An 18296-nucleotide genomic window follows, 5' to 3' on the forward strand; every position below is an offset into this window, starting at 1 on the left:
TTTTATATCTTTTGTCTGCTTTTTTTAAATTCAACAAGCATAGTTATTATACTGAGTATGTGAGAAATCCCATTAAAGTGCTGTATGACTAAATGTGATAGGAGCTTGTGGGAGATTTGTGAGGACTTGAATCTTTCATTATTTTGAATTAGAGACTTTAGAGTTCCCAAAGGATTGTAAGTTTTCAAACAATTCCTAACACTATTGGCATTGGATATATCTGTGTCCCTACATTACAACACCTTATATAAATTTGAATTATAATAATATAATTCTTCTACTAGTTAGAGATGGGCAAAACATTGATTTTTTGGTTTGGTGGCTAACCTGAAAAATTAGAAACAAAAATTTGTGTTGATCCAAAATAGCTAAATTTTTAAATGAAACATTGTTAGGTGTTTTCAGAATTACTTCTCCTCCCCATTTTTTTTTTATTCAGATGAAACTATTTGCTGAATTTGACCTGAATACACAAATATTGTGATCAAACTGAAACTGGAATTTTTGGCAAATAGACTATTTTTTCAAAAAAAAAAAAAAAAGCATCCAGCTTTACTACTAATACCTTTAAGTTAGAAAAGTATGAGTAGAGATTAATTCCAAATACATGACATTTTCAGTGTGAAGAATTTGGGGACTTCTGTGCCCTAAGTCAGCACTTGCATACGTAGCTCATTTAGATATTTTTGTGGTGGCAGATCAATATCTGGAAGGGACAATACAAGGCCGAATTCTGTCCATTTTTTCTCAGTGAAGTTCTAGAGATGCTGTGTGGCAACTTCAACCTGTATTCATGTATAATATAATCAAGTGGGGAAGTACTGGGTCCATTGTTCATTGACATTAGTAATGCCTCCCTTTGGGAGGGCAGGGTCTCAATTTTCCTTGAACAAGCAGATGTTAGGGCCTTGCTCAACAAATGTACTATTGACTCTGACAATTTCACCAGTTATTGCCCTGACTACAGTCTTCCCTTTTTGGTACAGATTATTGAAATGGCTGTGACAAGGCAACAGAGGTATCCTTTGGAAACCTCAGATATCCTTTCAACCTTTTACAATCTGGATTTGGCATAGGGATGACTTTTTCCACTGTCAGTCTTGATGTCCTGTTTGTCTACCTCTCTTTGTACTGTACCTTTACTAATGCTATTCACGACACAGACTCCTTTTCCCTAATTTGGTCTACCAAACCCACAACCCTTTTCTCTTTTGAAAAGTCACTACTTATGTAATACCAACAATGTGTGTGCCAGTTTCCTGGAGGATATGTGAAATAGTGTAGGGAAAACAGGGTGAAGGAATTTTCTGTGTTAATGTAATCATTAATTTCCAGGTACAACTGTAACATAAGGAGTTTGGAGCGCAGGTGGTATTCTCTTCGATTCTTCCTGTCAAAGGTAGGGGCCCGGGCAGAGACAGATGCATCATGGAGGTGAATGCCTGGCTGCGAAGATGGTGTCGCCAGGAGGGCTTTGGCTTCCTAGACCACGGGATGCTATTTGAGGAAGGACTGCTAGGCAGAGATGGCGTTCACCTTTCGAGGACGGGAAAGACCCTATTTGGACACAGACTGGCTAACCTAGTGAGGAGGGCTTTAAACTAGGTTCGACGGGGACAGGTGAGCAAAGCCCGCAGGTAAGTGGGGAACATGGAGACCTGGGAGATGGGTCGGAAACCAGAGGGAATGTGGGCTATATTGGCAGAGAGAAAGGAGGGTCAGGACAAAACTGGGAGGAAAGATCAAACCAGTATCTTAGATGCCTATATACAAATGCGAGAAGTATGGGTAATAAGCAGGAAGAACTGGAAGTGCTAATAAATAAATACAACTATGACATTGTTGGCATCACTGAAACTTGGGATAATACACGATTGGAATGTTGGTGTGGATGGATACAGCTTGCTCAGGAAGGATAGACAGGGGAAAAAGGGAGGAGGTGTTGCCTTATATATTAAAAATGTACACACTTGGACTGAGGTAGAGATGGAAGTGTTGAGAGTCTCTGGGTTAGGCTAAAAGGGGTAAAAAACAAGGGTGATGTCATGCTAGGAGTCTACTACAGGCCACCTAACCAGGTGGAAGAGGTGGATGAGGCTTTTTTTAAACAACTAACAAAATCATCCAAAGCCCAAGATTTGGTGGTGATGGGGGACTTCAACTATCCGGATATATGTTGGGAAAATAACACAGTGGGGCACAGACTATCCAACAAATTCTTGGACTGCATTGCAGACAACTTTTTATTTCAGAAGGTTGAAAAAGCTACTAGGGGGGAAGCTGTTCTAGACTTGATTTTAACAAATAGGGAGGAACTCGTTGAGAATTTGAAAGTAGAAGGCAGCTTGGGTGAAAGTGATCATGAAATCATAGAGTTTGCAATTCTAAGGAAGGGTAGAAGGGAGAACAGCAAAATAGAGACAATGGATTTCAGGAAGGCGGATTTTGGTAAGCTCAGAGAGCTGATAGGTAAGGTCCCATGGGAATCAAGACTGAGGGGAAAAACAACTGAGGAGAGTTGGCAGTTTTTCAAAGGGACACTATCAAGGGCCCAAAAGCAAGCTATTCCGCTGGTTAGGAAAGATAGAAAATGTGGCAAAAGACCTCCTTGGCTTAACCACGAGATCTTGCATGATATAAAAAATAAAAAGGAGTCATATAAAAAATGGAAACTAGGACAGATTACAAAGGATGAATATAGGCAAACAACACAGGAATGCAGGGGCAAGATTAGAAAGGCAAAGGCACAAAATGAGCTCAAACTAGCTACGGGAATAAAGGGGAACAAGAAGACTTTTTATCAATACATTAGAAGCAAGAGGAAGACCAAAGACCGGGTAGGCCCACTGCTTAGTGAAGAGGGAGAAACAGTAACAGGAAACTTGGAAATGGCAGAGATGCTTAATGACTTCTTTGTTTCGGTCTTCACCGAGAAGTCTGAAGGAATGCCTAACATAGTGAATGCTAATGGGAAGGGGGTAGGTTTAGCAGATAAAATAAGAAAAGAACAAGTTAAAAATCACTTAGAAAAGTTAGATGCCTGCAAGTCACCAGGGCCTGATGAAATGCATCCTAGAATACTCAAGGAGCTAATAGAGGAGGTATCTGAGCCTCTAGCTATTATCTTTGGAAAATCATGGGAGACGGGAGAGATTCCAGAAGACTGGAAAAGGGCAAATATAGTGCCCATCTATAAAAAGGGAAATAAAAACAACCCAGGAAACTACAGACCAGTTAGTTTAACTTCTGTGCCAGGGAAGATAATGGAGCAAGTAATTAAGGAAATCATCTGCAAACACTTGGAAGGTGGTAAGGTGATAGGGAACAGCCAGCATGGATTTGTAAAGAACAAATCATGTCAAACCAATCTGATAGCTTTCTTCGATAGGATAACGAGTCTTGTGGATAAGGGAGAAGCTGTGGATGTGGTATACCTAGACTTTAGTAAGGCATTTGATACGGTCTCGCATGATATTCTTATCGATAAACTAGGCAAATACAATTTAGATGGGGCTACTATAAGGTGGGTGCATAACTGGCTGGAAAACCGTACTCAGAGAGTTGTTATTAATGGTTCCCAATCCTGCTGTAAAGGCATAACGAGTGGGGTTCCGCAGGGGTCTGTTTTGGGACCGGCTCTGTTCAATATCTTCATTAACGACTTAGATATTGGCATAGAAAGTACGCTTATTAAGTTTGCGGATGATACCAAACTGGGAGGGATTGCAACTGCTTTGGAGGACAGGGTCATAATTCAAAATGATCTGGACAAATTGGAGAAATGGTCTGAGTTAAACAGGATGAAGTTTAACAAAGACAAATGCAAAGTGCTCCACTTAGGAAGAAAAAATCAGTTTCACACATACAGAATGGGAAGAGACTGTCTAGGAAGGAGTACGGCAGAAAGGGATCTAGGGGTTATAGTGGACCACAAGCTAAATATGAGTCAACAGTGTGATGCTGTTGCAAAAAAAGCAAACGTGATTCTGGGATGTATTAACAGGTGTGTTGTGAGCAAGACACGAGAAGTCATTCTTCCGCTCTACTCTGCTCTGGTTAGGCCTCAGCTGGAGTATTGTGTCCAGTTCTGGGCACCGCATTTCAAGAAAGATGTGGAGAAATTGGAAAGGGTCCAGAGAAGAGCAACAAGAATGATTAAAGGTCTTGAGAACATGACCTATGAAGGAAGGCTGAAAGAATTGGGTTTGTTTAGTTTGGAAAAGAGAAGACTGAGAGGGGACATGATAGCAGTTTTCAGGTATCTAAAAGGGTGTCATAAGGAGGAGGGAGAAAACTTGTTCACCTTAGCCTCTGAGGATAGAACAAGAAGCAATGGGCTTAAACTGCAGCAAGGGAGGTCTAGGTTGGACATTAGGAAAAAGTTCATAACTGTCAGGGTGGTTAAACACTGGAATAAATTGCCTAGGGAGGTTGTGGAATCTCCATCTCTGGAGATATTTAAGAGTAGGTTAGATAAATGTCTATCAGGGATGGTCTAGACAGTATTTGGTCCTGCCATGCGGGCAGGGGACTGGACTTGATGACCTCTCGAGGTCCCTTCCAGTCCTAGAATCTATGAATCTATGAATCTATAACACACACAACAGTAATAAAATATCTTTAAGATATATCATGCTTATTATTATAAAACACAATTTTCAAGGGCCATTTCAGCATAATCATTCTTTTATGGCTGGCACTGCCATGCATGTTTCCAGCCTGAAATACAAGAAAATAAATTTAAAAATAAATAAATAAAATGTTCATGATTTTTGTCTAACGGGAACATAGCAATAATTAATAACTATTATAGATGTTTATTCTTAAATGACAACCAGCTATTACCCAGTGCGTTCTCTGTCCATAATTCAAAAATACACATAAACAAAGTAAGATTTTATTTGAGGGAGGTCTGGAATTAAATTTGTTTGGGGCTCTGCTACATATGATGGAAGCTTCATCCTCAAATGGAGACAGTCTACCGCCCAGTCACATTTTTTTCTTCATGTTTTGTTCTTTTTGGTAAAAATATTTTTTAATTTTTTAAAAAAAAGATGGTACACCCAAATGGTGTACAAATTGTGCTGATTCCTCCTAGTCAACATTTCTAAGATCCAAACTTTTCTCTCTTCAACACAGATAACACTCTAGGTTCAGACCCCAGACATTTCCTGTCTTGATTACTATAATAACCTCTTCTCTGGCCTTAAAACATGAAACATATTGCAATTTGAAAAGAATTGGTTGTTTAAGGAAGGTGATTGTCTAATAACGGTTGAGCAGAATTGTATTCAATGCATTTGGAATATTTTGGGGTCATCTCTTTCCACAGGAGGATGTTTCCTCAATGGGTTTCTCTATATAGTAAGGTTAATTAGACTTCTTTTGCTATGTAAAATGTGTTTTTTCAATAATAATTGTGTGCAACTGCAGCTGTCATATTTAGATTTAAATCACTCTGAATTAGATGTGTTTATTTTGTGTTAAATAAGAATCCTGACAATAATACAAAATAATATAAAAAAATTACCAACACAGCAAAATGAAATTTTTTCATGTTCTATTTACTCAGTTCAAAATATTGTCAACTCCTATCAATAGATGAAAAATAGGCACTGAACCACCCTACCTACCAAAACCCTAGTGCACCAAGGTTTCAATTTATATATTAAATGTTTGTTAACCATGAAATAGTACCCAAGCTTCTGAGTAGTCATGAAATGATTCAGAAATGTAAATATTAGCCAAAAATTGTGTATATAAATCATTCTACAGAAAGGATTCATCCTTAATAACAAACATAGAACAGTAACAAAATATGAATTACAAAAACCAGAAACCGAGTGGTCTTTCTAAAAATGTCATTTATAGAAAGTGCATTTTATGCAACGCTATTTATAATTTGTAATATAATACATACATGTTCAACCATCAAAATATCATTATAATTAATGTAAATTACAGCAGATCACATCTTTTGTTTTTAAACTATGAAATGCTTATTAAAAAGTCTTTGCTTCACTGTTTCACAGTAGAGTTCTTTGCCTCAATTTAACATGCCTGACTTACTGGCTGAATATGTTCTATTTCTGGCTCTCAGAACCCCCAGAAGTCTGCTGGGATTGAGAGGCTGAGTAAGACTACAGATGCACATCTGTGGAAGTTTTTTTTTTTTTTTTAAATGGTAGATTATGATTGATGAACCCACCATTAGGGTAATGTTATCAGGGACACTTACTGCTTCTGTCCTCTGTGACATCACTGAGGTCAGACCATAATCATGTTAGCATTGAACACAATGCTTTATTAATGTTTCATGAGTAAGTCAGTAGTAATCAGTCTAGCTATGTATGGATAAATTAAACTGGTACAACAATCCCTGATGTATAAATCGAGTGCTTTTAGAATGTACCACAACAGCTCTTAAAAGTAACCTGACAATCACTTTTCCAAGCTTTCTAATTAGACCAATTTTCACAAGTTTCATGGCATTTCTTTCAATGGAAAGCCATTTCCACCACAGTGCACATATTTAGTAAATATGAAAAACCCTACAAAAAACCCTCATTTCCCAATTCTAAAAAGCCTATTAACCAATAGATTAGATGGGAGCCATCTCTCTAAGTCAAATTCTGTGTGTAATGCTGAAATAGTTGATTTGTTTATTTCTATTTATTTTAACAATCTATGAATGCATAAGCAAGTTGTAAATAAGTGTTTCTGTCCACATACATAGAATTATAATTTATATATGGCTATGGTGAGCAAAATGTATATGAATATCTATAATGCTGTCAACTAGAAAATACTGAATACCCACACTATGGTTTGTGGTATCACATAAGGATCAATCCAACATAATGGAAAGACTCCCCATTGACTTCAATGGGCTCTGGATCAGGATCATAGTGTCTTGAAATAGCCTCCAGATTTCTGTGGCTTCCCTGTAAATATGTGCAGTAACAATTTTGCTAAGCCTGCTGAACAAATTCCAGCTCTTGGGGCAAACTCACCAGAGATAACGGTGCCACCCTCATGCTATATTTTTCTTTAGACAGATTTTTGTAAGACAAGCCAAAGTTTTGGGCTAGAGATGGGCAATTTGAATAATAAATCTGCTGAACAATCCAAATACATGTAGAATCAGACAATAAAGATGGGTCTCCTTCCATTCCTCTCACAGTTCAGAATTGTTTTCTACAGTACATTTTCTTGTACACTGTCTAATCCAGTTTTATAAGTGCGAAGTTATAGGGGCATTAGAAATCTATTCCATAATCTAATAGATTTCAATATCAAGTTTTTCTGATAAATCCATCTGCTTTTTTCCTTTCTAAGCTCAATCCTATTATTTCAAATTCCTTGGTGTTTATACCATTTTTGCAGATGTTTTCCCTGCCTTAACTATTAGCTAGCCCACTACACACATTTAGCTTAAAAAAAAAAAAATCTCCTCATTCTCTTTAAATAGTCCCACCCTCATTCATGTTGTTTCTCTTCTCTGAACTCGCTCTGATTTGTCAATATCCTTCTGCCTTTTAGTTGCCCAGAAATGAATGCAGTATTCCAGGTGCAGTCTCACCAGAGTCATATAAAGGGACTATCTATGTGCTCTATGTGTAATGATTCCATAGACAGGGCTCAAAATTGCACTTGCCTTTTTTGGTGCCGAATGGAATTGCATATCAAATTTGCTGTTCATTATCACCCCCAACTCCCTTTTGGCATTACTGCTTACCAGATTTTTTCTTCCTGTTGAATATCTATTTATCCCTTTCAAGATGAATGTCAAATGTATTTTCTGCCCGTTATTCAAACTTCTCTACCCCCCTTTTTATTCTTTTCTTACATCTCCCAATTTAGTATTATTTGTAAATTTCATTAATATGCTGTCCTGCTACTTCTGGTTCATTGAACTGTATATGTTGGGGCTTGAGAAACCCAGGCTGACTAAAGATTCTTCTCCATTAGCATTGGCAATCCAAGACTATTTCCTGCCATGCTATTGCCAAATAAGGACGAGGAAGGCCTGCTATCTGAAAAACGGTATGGATTTGTGGAGGACTGGACTTAATCTTTAACAGCTATTAAAGCACTCACAGTGGAATAGATGTTGGGATGAATAAAGGTCATCCAGAAAATATCTCCCATCAAGAATTGGATAAAAACAGTAGGATGCTAAAGTCAGGGGAGACAGGTAGGTTAGGATGATATGTGAATTGGATAATTCTTGGATTTAAGAGTCTGATAAGTATTCAGTCAATTTAAGTCCCTAATTCAACTAATCCATAAATCCTAAAATTAGCCTATCTAGTAGTCTGAGCATACCTATGGATGTACAGAGTTCATTTTTTTCCTTGGCAAGCCTAACATTTGGAAGGTGTTTCCAACTTTTAGCTCCAATCCTTTATTAAATTCATAGCTTTGTAAATGGCATAAATACCATACTTTAAATTCATGCAAACAGCTGTTTTCTCCAACAACCATTAATATCCCAGCACAAAACCTCTACAGAGAGCACCCCTTAAGGTATTTTTCCAAAAGCAGAAACAAAATGGCAGCATAGAAATCACAGTTTAGCACATCATGCATACATTCAATCTGTTTCTCATCACATATTGTCTTTGTTCCCCATTTAAAATTTTACACCTTTAAACATACAAAATGAGAGACAGATTTTAATATAAAAGAATAAAAATTATTTCTAAAATTTCATGTAGGAATTGAATAATGTGTGTGTTTAATTATTTTCTCCAAAAGGTGGCGGTTTGTTTATTTTCTTTCAGTAAGGAATCAAAGAAAACGGAACTGCTGCTACTCTCATTGAAGTCAATAGTTAAACTCTTCTTGACTTTGATGAGATTAAGATTGGGACCCATATATTGCCATTGTCTGTGGTAACTATTAACTTTTATAAAGAATGTTAAAATAACTATGTCTATAAAACAAAAAATTCAGAGTCAGATATTTTAGAAGGAAAATACCACTTAGTGTCTCCCTAACAGTGCAAGACTGTCCTCTTTCATATGTGTCTAGTGTTTTGTTATAAGATAGGATAGGTGTTTTAATATTCAGTTATTCTTTTGAACTTTAGAGGGCTGTTTTTATGTGAATCCCAGAAGCACTGTTCCCTAAAAGATATATTTCTAGGAATTAAATTGCAGCATTGGTAACGTCAATAAGCTGATGGAGTGGCATTCCTGCTAAAAGGTGTTTTAGGCAATGGTCTCCAAGCAGATAGATCTATACACCTCTTGGGTACACATATATTGAGGGAATCTGTAGGCACAGGTAAGTAGTGGGTATTTTGATTCAGATCCATTTCAGGAAAATAGTCAGGAATTAAGTTGTTGAGAACTGTGATATAGTGTATGAAATACCATCCTTTTAAAAAAAATGTTAAAATATATATCTTATTATTAATTTTATCATTAACAAATAGTAACATATGTAAGAAAACCTGCTAATATAGGCAGATGAAATAAATATAAATAATTTTAATTAACATAGATTTTAATTCTAGGAGAAAATGTGTGTCAAAGGTCAGACTACGTTTCGAAGGCTCGGTTTATTATGAACAGCCTTGCAAAATATAAACAAGTGTTGATCATGTATGCAGAGAAAACACAGATCTAGGTAATGGAAAACACTACTGAATATGCACCACTAAAATTCTATTATTATTTCATGAAAAAGCATAAATACACATATCAATACTACTAATCAAGCCACTTTGTCACCAACATAATTTGACAGACACCCAGAAGGTGAAATACCATGGCTGAAAACAGAGAAGAATAAACAGTCTCCTCTTAAAACCCCTATATCTTTTCCATTGAAAGTATGTTAATTTATTGAAAAATACTTTTTTTATGCAAAAAAAGTATACATTATAGATTAAGGTGTTTCATAGCTACAATTCTGCACACTTGGTAGTGATTTGTGTTGGAAGGGTACTTTTGCAAAACCCATTCAGAAAATATAGTACTTGGCACAGTAGCTCAGTATTCCTGCATAAACAATTAATTCCTTTTGAATGGAAACTGAACAGCGTCCAATCATGCAAGGAGCTGAGTACTTCCTGCAAACTCCCTTTGTGTTTATTTGCAGCAAATGTTCAGTATTTTGCAGGACTGGGCTCTTAATTCTTCAGGATATTTTACATTGTCCAACTGAGGCCCATCAAATTGCTTTCTCCTGAGGGAGCAAATAACTGAATTTACAATTCCATTATTGGTCCTCATTAAAGAAAAATCATTGTACAATAAAGAGTCCTATTAAATAAGAGCTGAATGGAAACTCCTCCCTGACTTTTTCTTCTTGCATTTTAACCCTAATTCTGCAGAGGTGAAAAGCCAATGATATGTTAGCTTGTTAAAACACTGAACTTGTTACTAAAGCTTAACTAAAATCCCTCTTACCATCCTGTTGATCCGGACAAAGTCTTCAGGCTTCTTTGCCCAAGGGGGAAGCTCAACATCATTTACAACAACTTCATCCTCTCTGACACCTAGATTATATCCGTTACTGTTGACAAACATCTCTGGTAGGTAGTAAAACTCTGGAATTAACTCCTGGCAGAGAGAAAGCATAGCGTGTTACCTTGCATATGTACAGAACAGCTGCATGATACTTAAAATTTTCAGAATTTCTGTTTCTCATACAATAACCTTATAAGAAAAACAATCTTTCCTATTTGCACAAAATCATACTTGCATTATTTATATTTCTGTGGACAAGAGATGTTTAAGGAAGAATTTTTATAATATTTTTTCTTGTACTTAACTTTGAGCAGACATTTTGTTATAATATATTGAACAGTTTTTGTCTTCCTTAATCTTGTTTCAATAAATGATACGAGTCACCATTTGTTAAATTAAATAGGTTAAAAAGTAATCAGAGATCTTCCACTTCTGTTTAACAAAACTATTTAAAAAAGGAAGAACCTGTGAAATCTTTGTGAAAAAGGAGGTTATATTTTAATCCTAATTTTTCTTTGCTTTTTTTTTTTTCATATTATCCATTGCATTAACAGATATAACACAATTTTATGGATAAAAAGATGGCACATAATGATAAACAAAAACAGTTTCAGGTGAGTGGACTTTTCTATAGTCAGCAACATTCAAATATGGAAAGGAAGCTGTCAGAATGGCAAAATGTTTTTAAAATGTAAATACATGCAACTTGAATTATGAAAGCTCAGTAAACAGGAAGCAAATCTGAGCTGGTATTAATATTTAGGTAGTGCCCACTGTGAAGTTTATCACCGTTGGAAGGAAGTCCTAAGCTGAAATTCAATGATTTTGACACCATAAATATCTCAATTTGTAGGTGCCTATTATTGAAGCAGCTGGTGCTGAATTGCAATAATAGAAAAAGCTACAGCTTTAAACCCCACCATCTTTTCTCTAATATCTAGATAGGGATTAAAATCACTAAATTACATTATTAAAAGCATTAGGGCATTCTGTTGTGTAACATGATCAAAACTGATGACACAGCACCTGAAACCTTAATCTCTTTGTGGTCTTTTCAAAAGCTGCAGACACACAGAGCATAAAAAAATCACTGCAGACACTAAAGTATCTAATTAAATCTGATCCGCCACTCTACAGAGAATAGAGCAGTTAAAGCACTGAAGGCCCTTTCAAGTTTTACCATTAAAAACAAATATATGAATATTTACATAAAAATTTTAAGTATTTTTAGTGGAACAACTTATTTGGTTCTCTTATACCATTCATGCTGTATGACAAACAGTATGATTCAAATTAGACTAAAAAACACAACACTAATTAATATTTAGCCAATGTAAAATAGTAATTAAATGAGACATGCCTGAACATGCAATATGCTCATTATATAGCTTGTAACTACATAAAACAATAACATTTTAAAGAAATATTTCACACAGTTAACAGTAAAACAAATAACGTAAAAAAGATAAAAATCCTGAATATCATACTGGCTTAAACACAGACTATTTGGCTGGGAATCCTAACTTGTTATATTACCACCTCTAGTTTGTTTACTTGAAGAGTTTTCTAAAAATTCACTCTGATATGGTTGAAAACAAATTGTCCATTCTCCTTCTGACTTTCATCCCATTATTTCTTAGATTCTTGAAGAACCCCTATTTGTCCATTCTCACAGGGACAGCACGGGGCCTGATTATCTTTCCAGAGCTCAGCAAAACTACTCCTAACTGTGGACTAATGAGTTGCCGCAAAGCAGCGCATGCTGTAGTGCAAATCACAGCCCTCAGAGGTCCTCCAGATGCCTGCTGGCCTAAGAGTGGTGAAAGTATGTCATCTCAAAATAATTAAAATGAAATGGAATACAACAATGGAAAAACTGACTTCTAATTTTAAAAAAGTCTTCATTTAAATTTTGAACAAAATCCATGCAGTGCATATTGCTGATTTTTTGACTGGCTATAACATTTTTATATAGTTCGCTGTTCTATTAAAATATAAGAAGACATATAGTCTCTGCAGCTTCTCAATCGTAGAGCCAGACTGGGAAACTCTTGCAGCTGATGTAACTGTACATTTTGCATTATCCAAATGAACGTCCAATCTCTTTTTGAACCCTACTAACCTCTGGCCCTCAATGATACCTTGTGGCAAAGAGTTCTACACAATTATATATTAATAAATTACCAATTTAAAATGTGATGCCATTCACATTAATTCAATGTCTCTTTGTCCCTGTAGGGTGAGAAAGGGTCAACAGGAGCATCTTATTTACCCTTTATACAATTTATTATTTTGTAGTCATTTAGCATGACCTCTCTTATTTATCTTCTCTGGAAACTAAGCAGTCACAGTCTTTTAATCTTTCTTCATATGTCAGTCTCTCCAGGCTGCTAATCCTTTTCTGTTGCTCATCTCTAAACACCTTGTATTCCTGATAAATTCTTTTTTGAAACAAGGTGAGCGGACTGATCATAGTATTTCAGGTCAGGGAATAATATCCATGTATGTAACAACAGTATGATATTTCCAGAATTATTTTCATTCCTATTCATTATTTTGTTTGCTTTCTTGACCACTACCTTGTGGCATCCCACCCACTCTTAACTTTCTGCCATTTTGAAAACTGACCATTTATTCCTACTTGTGTGTTTTTTACCTCTTCATCAGTTTCTAATTTAGGACAATATTTTACCTCTCCCCATATAACTATTTAGTTCCTTCAAAGCACCTTCTGAGGAACTTTATTAAAGGCTCTTTGAAAGGCCAAATGAATGCTACCTTGTTTTCCTTTGCTCACTATTTTGTTGACATGGTTATAGAATTCTAGTAGATTAGAGAGGTAACATTTTCCTTTACAAATGTAATGCTGGTTTGTCCTTATCATATCATGTTCATTTATGTTTTATAATTCCATTTTTAAATGTTGTTTCAACCAATTTTCCTGATAGAGAAGTCTGGTCTGTAATTCCCAAAGTCACCCCTAACAGCTTTTTTAAAGACAGATGCAACATTTGTTACACTTCAGTCCTGTTCTTTGTTATTTGGATACTAGACATATTCTAAAGTCTTCTATCCTTTGTGATAATTACTTTCTATATTGTTGGCAGCTAAAGATAAAACCTAGCTAAATTTATCAAATGCTTCATCCCAAATTTCTAAATAGTTTTCATCTGGAGAGAACAACTTGGAACTCAAAGAAACATTTGAATTTTTATTTCAGAACCAATCATATGTTCCATTTTAATACAATGTTCTTCCGTGTTATATTGTACACATTCAACTTGAGCATTTAATTGTCATACTTGGTAAAAAGCTTTTAACTGTCCTTCCCCATTTGAGATTATAATTCTGCTTGTTGAGGACTAGACAGAAACTCCATTTGGAGTCTGTCAAGATTAAACAAGATCATGGCCAGAAAGCAAAATCAAGTATACCATTCAATTAAGGTGAGCACATCACCCTGAAGGACATGCCCTAATCTGCTAGGATGGAGATCAGGAGAGGAGTAACTAAACCCAAGTCTTGCACGTGGTAGTACAGAATACTATCTACTTGAGTTGTCCAGTGTCAGACTAGGATATACCCTTTTAGTTTATTACATGTGGATATTGGAAGCAGATTATTTCCAAGATGTGCATATCAAACTTTATAATCACATGGTTTGGACCTATTAAGCCCTGTTACATTTTGTCAAATATATATCACCCAGAAAGAAACTAAATACGAGCATTTGTATTGACTTCAAGGGGCTTTAGATGGAACACTAAAACCTTAGCTAAACCAACAGTATCTCCTGCTTCTCATTCATTTGTATGGATTCTGTAGTTTTCCATCAAATAATGGACTGCTACAAACCCCTATTTCTGCCCAGTAGAAAGGGAGCACTGGGGAAGAAGTTCATGTTTAAAGTATCTTGGAATACCAGTCAAAAGCATCTGGCAGATCAGCAACGGTGTATCTACCAGAAGTTGGCACCAACGGCTCTGTTGTCTGTTGATGCTTTCTATAAACAGATTGCTTCAATCCAAGCTATGAAGTTTCTCACTGTTCGAAGAGGCCATGGTTTAAGAAGTTGATCTTTTCAGAAAAGCCACGAATATAGGATAAAAATGCTGATAAGAGCCAAATCTAAAAGTATTTTCTTCCTAAACCAAAGCAGCTTCAAACAGTACATGAGCCTATATAGATCAGGATGAAATGGCAAACATGATATACTGTAACACAAAAAGCTTCCCTAACACCTATACCAGCTTGTAGGTATCAAATGTGGCAATAGGGGGGAAAACATTCACAAATCATAAATATTAAATAAAAATTGACTTATTAAAAGTATTTATATACCTATGGATTTCCTTTACAAATATGTTCTTTATTTTATTTTGTACAACTGAAATATACTTTTTCATAGACTAACATATGCAGGATAGTTACTGGCTTCTTGACTATTGCCAAAATGTAAAAGGGTCCAAACAAATTTTTCAGATGGCATAATCTGTCATGTATTACTTCTTGCCAAAATAAATATCTAGCGTTCAAAGAGTTAATAAAACTAGGGATTCTAGTGATCTAAATCCATTTGAGGTCATTTCTATCTAGTACGCCTTGACATCTCAGAAACTGGTAACCTCCTCTGCTCCTCTTTCATTCACACATCTAAGAAGACAGGTTAGCTTTCTATCACTTAATAGCCAGCTACCTTTTAAGCAGCTCTAGTAGCTTAGATTTTCTCAAATGAAGAATGATGCAGTAAAGCTATGAAGGAGTGTAAAAATGGTAAAATAAATTTTATAACAGACATTTCATGTCTGTAAATGTGATCTCTAGTTTATTTTAATAGCTATACTAAAACCCCGAGGTATATTTAATAGTATTATATGCCTTGTGTCTTTGTATGAAAAAACATCCCCAAACACATTTTCTAATTTACTAGCATGTGACAAATCCAAGGTGCTTAGGAATTAAACTTTAAAAGTATGTCTTGGGGTGATAGAAGACCACTATTAACACTATCATAATTGTATACCACTTGCATCAAATCTGACATTTCAGTTTAATATGTTTTGCTAAGAGTATACCATTTTATGGCCTACTAGTAAAATCAAATCCAACACAGACGTTTTCACTTTTCTAATATAATTCACTTCAAGATTTTAAGCTGCTATTTCTTTCTTTCTTTTTTTCCTAAATGGTTGATCCCCTGGCATCCATTAATTCCACAACCGCCTCTTATTGGGTCAATGAGTCAGTCAGGAGTACCTCCATTAACTGTATTAATTTACACTATGTCACCTTAATGACATTTTGTCATAGCTACCTTTCCTGACACCTACATACTCTATTCAAAAAGTAATATAACAAGTTTGAGAGGCAGTAGGAAACATTAGTGTCTGAATAGTAAGTTCTTTGGATGTCAGTGTTACCAAAAACTGGAGGGGAGGAGGGAAGGGGAAAAAAAGATGTGAAAGTTGACTGGCCAACTTATGGTCATTTCCGGGTGACTTGTTTCCTGAAAGGTCATTCTACTAACATTCATTCTTCTTCCAGCTTGCACTGATTACCACAGGAGAAGGTCGACATTAATAAAGAGAGACACAATAAAATAAACTATTTTATCCAGGTTCTCCCTTGTGTGTTACCATGCTGATATAGCACATGCTGTATTAATTCTGTTCTATTCAAGTCAGGTGAATGGGTCTCTTTGAAAATGAACCCAAACAGTGCAAATACACTGAGCAAAAAATGTGTAAATAAATCTTTAATCATGCATTTCACATAATTCTACAATATGTTAGCTTTTTCAAAGGTATTGCACCTAATCCACGGGATAGCATTAAGTGCAAATTACTATTTGCTTTTTACAAACTGATCAAATTACCACAGCCTTATTTTCATTATCTCAATGTGAAACAATTTAGCTATTGAAGAAACTGCGAGAAAGAAAGTGTGTCATAACTGCAGTTTTTCAAATAAATACACATTGACAGGTAAATGTCAGATGGCTATTTGGTGTGATTTAAGCACTATATTTTTAAAAAGAGATTAAAATATATTTTAAAATATTAAGGTTGCACCTGGAAAAGTAGAGCAGGCTAATGTTGTGGGCTTTCTTTGTTTGTTCTGCTTTAGAATTTCAATTTACAAACCTACATTGACAATTAAAAATTACCTGATTCATCCTCTCTCTCAAAATAAATCTCAATATCCTATCAACATATTCATAATATAAACTGTTAGACTTTTTATCAGACAGTGTGATAAAGAATTTTTAAACGCATGTATTTTTCTGAATGTACATACATTACATGAAAGCCAAAGCTATGGTAACATTCCAGCACATACTACTACTAATTTTAAAGGATATATATGCATATATACGTTATTTTTGAAGAATTTTGTAATCTCTGCCATTTTAATTTGCTCAGACCAATAGGTTTTCAGCTCAGATTCATTTAAAAAAATGAAACCGGTGCATTTACTATAGTTACATTTAACATTACTACCAATTTTCGAAGATTTTACTGGTTTGAGAGGTATTTTATATCTAATACACATAATGGTGAATATCAGTAGAATTAGTAAAACTTTTATAGTGTGCCCATTGTATGGTAAGTGGGATTACATTAACAAGTAATCTCCTCCAAAGAGCCACATATGGAACTACAGGGATCATAGGTGGAGCTAGAATGAAGTTTTAGAGAAATTTGTTGCAAACTCTGATATAGTACACACATTAAGCATCATATTTATTGTACATGCAGATACATTCACAAAGAATTTTTGCCTCTTTACATGCTATTTATTTTCATCCCACCTCAGTCCAATGACTTTCAGACCTACTGTGTAAAGAGTGGAAATTATGAAGCAAGAGAATGGGGATGTTTAGATATTTCAAATTGAGAGAACTCCAATTACTTTTAATAAACCTAGTTTACTTCTACTAGAAATCTCCACCTCCCATCTTCCCCCCCGAATATATGAAGACTAAAAAACAGCATCTTAAGAATGTGACAGTAAGACTAACAATCTAAATTAAAGAATAAAAATTCTGCAAGAGTACTTGACAACATGGGCCAAAAGTATGCAAAGAGATCCAAGCAGTAACAAACAGATCTCAAGAAATGGGATATTTCTAGAATTAATAACAGTTCAGCTTCCTTTCTTTTCGTAGAATACACCTTGAGTCGTCACAAGAAATTCATCCTGATGTCATGGCATTGAGAAATGCACCTCATTAAGGTCTTAAGCCATAAAAAACAGCAACAATTAGCTGCTACATTCACTCTTGATTTATCACTAATAAACAGACTTTAGAGATGGAAAGGTCCTAGAGGATCTATCCTCTTGCCAAGTCATGATTGCTCTAGAATATATTTCCTAATGCTTTGCCCAGTCTCTTAAGAAATAGGGCCTTGTACTACTTCCACTGAGAGTCTGTGGCACAATCAAATAAATTTCACTGTCAGCAAGTTCTCATATTATGTTGCCCAAATATTCCTTTTATAAACATCATCCCATTACTCTTACTTATATCTCTTTGTCCATGAGAAATTCCTCTTTTTCTCTGAAGTTTTCACTCTTTATCTGAAGTATTTGTATATGTTATGCCCCTCCCTTTAGAATCACTTAGCCAAACCATATACATATCTTTTAATTTTTCTCTGTAAATCAATTTGTCCAGCTCCTTAAACATTTTGCTGCTCTTCTTAGTACTTCCTGCAATTTGTCTGCATAATTAAAGTAATGAGTTGTCCAGCAATGAAAGCATAACAGTTGCTTTATTCAGCATCTATAAAAAACTCTTTTCTCTAGAACCAT

The 18296-nt window shown here is 35.4% G+C and overlaps 1 protein-coding gene across 4 annotated transcripts in view; it reads right to left on the reverse strand.

Annotated features, from left to right (window-relative positions):
• NBEA (neurobeachin) overlaps positions 1-18296 on the reverse strand; it is an 816600-nt gene that overhangs the window by 70309 nt on the left and 727995 nt on the right. For all 4 annotated transcript variants that reach the window (XM_065403538.1, XM_065403557.1, XM_065403547.1 and 1 more), the window contains one exon: positions 10422-10574. In XM_065403538.1, coding sequence (XP_065259610.1) covers positions 10422-10574 — 153 coding nt within the window. The remainder of the gene's footprint in view (positions 1-10421; positions 10575-18296) is intronic.

The sequence above is a fragment of the Emys orbicularis genome, chromosome 1 (genome assembly GCF_028017835.1).
Source record: "Emys orbicularis isolate rEmyOrb1 chromosome 1, rEmyOrb1.hap1, whole genome shotgun sequence".
Taxonomy (NCBI): Eukaryota; Metazoa; Chordata; order Testudines; family Emydidae; genus Emys; species Emys orbicularis.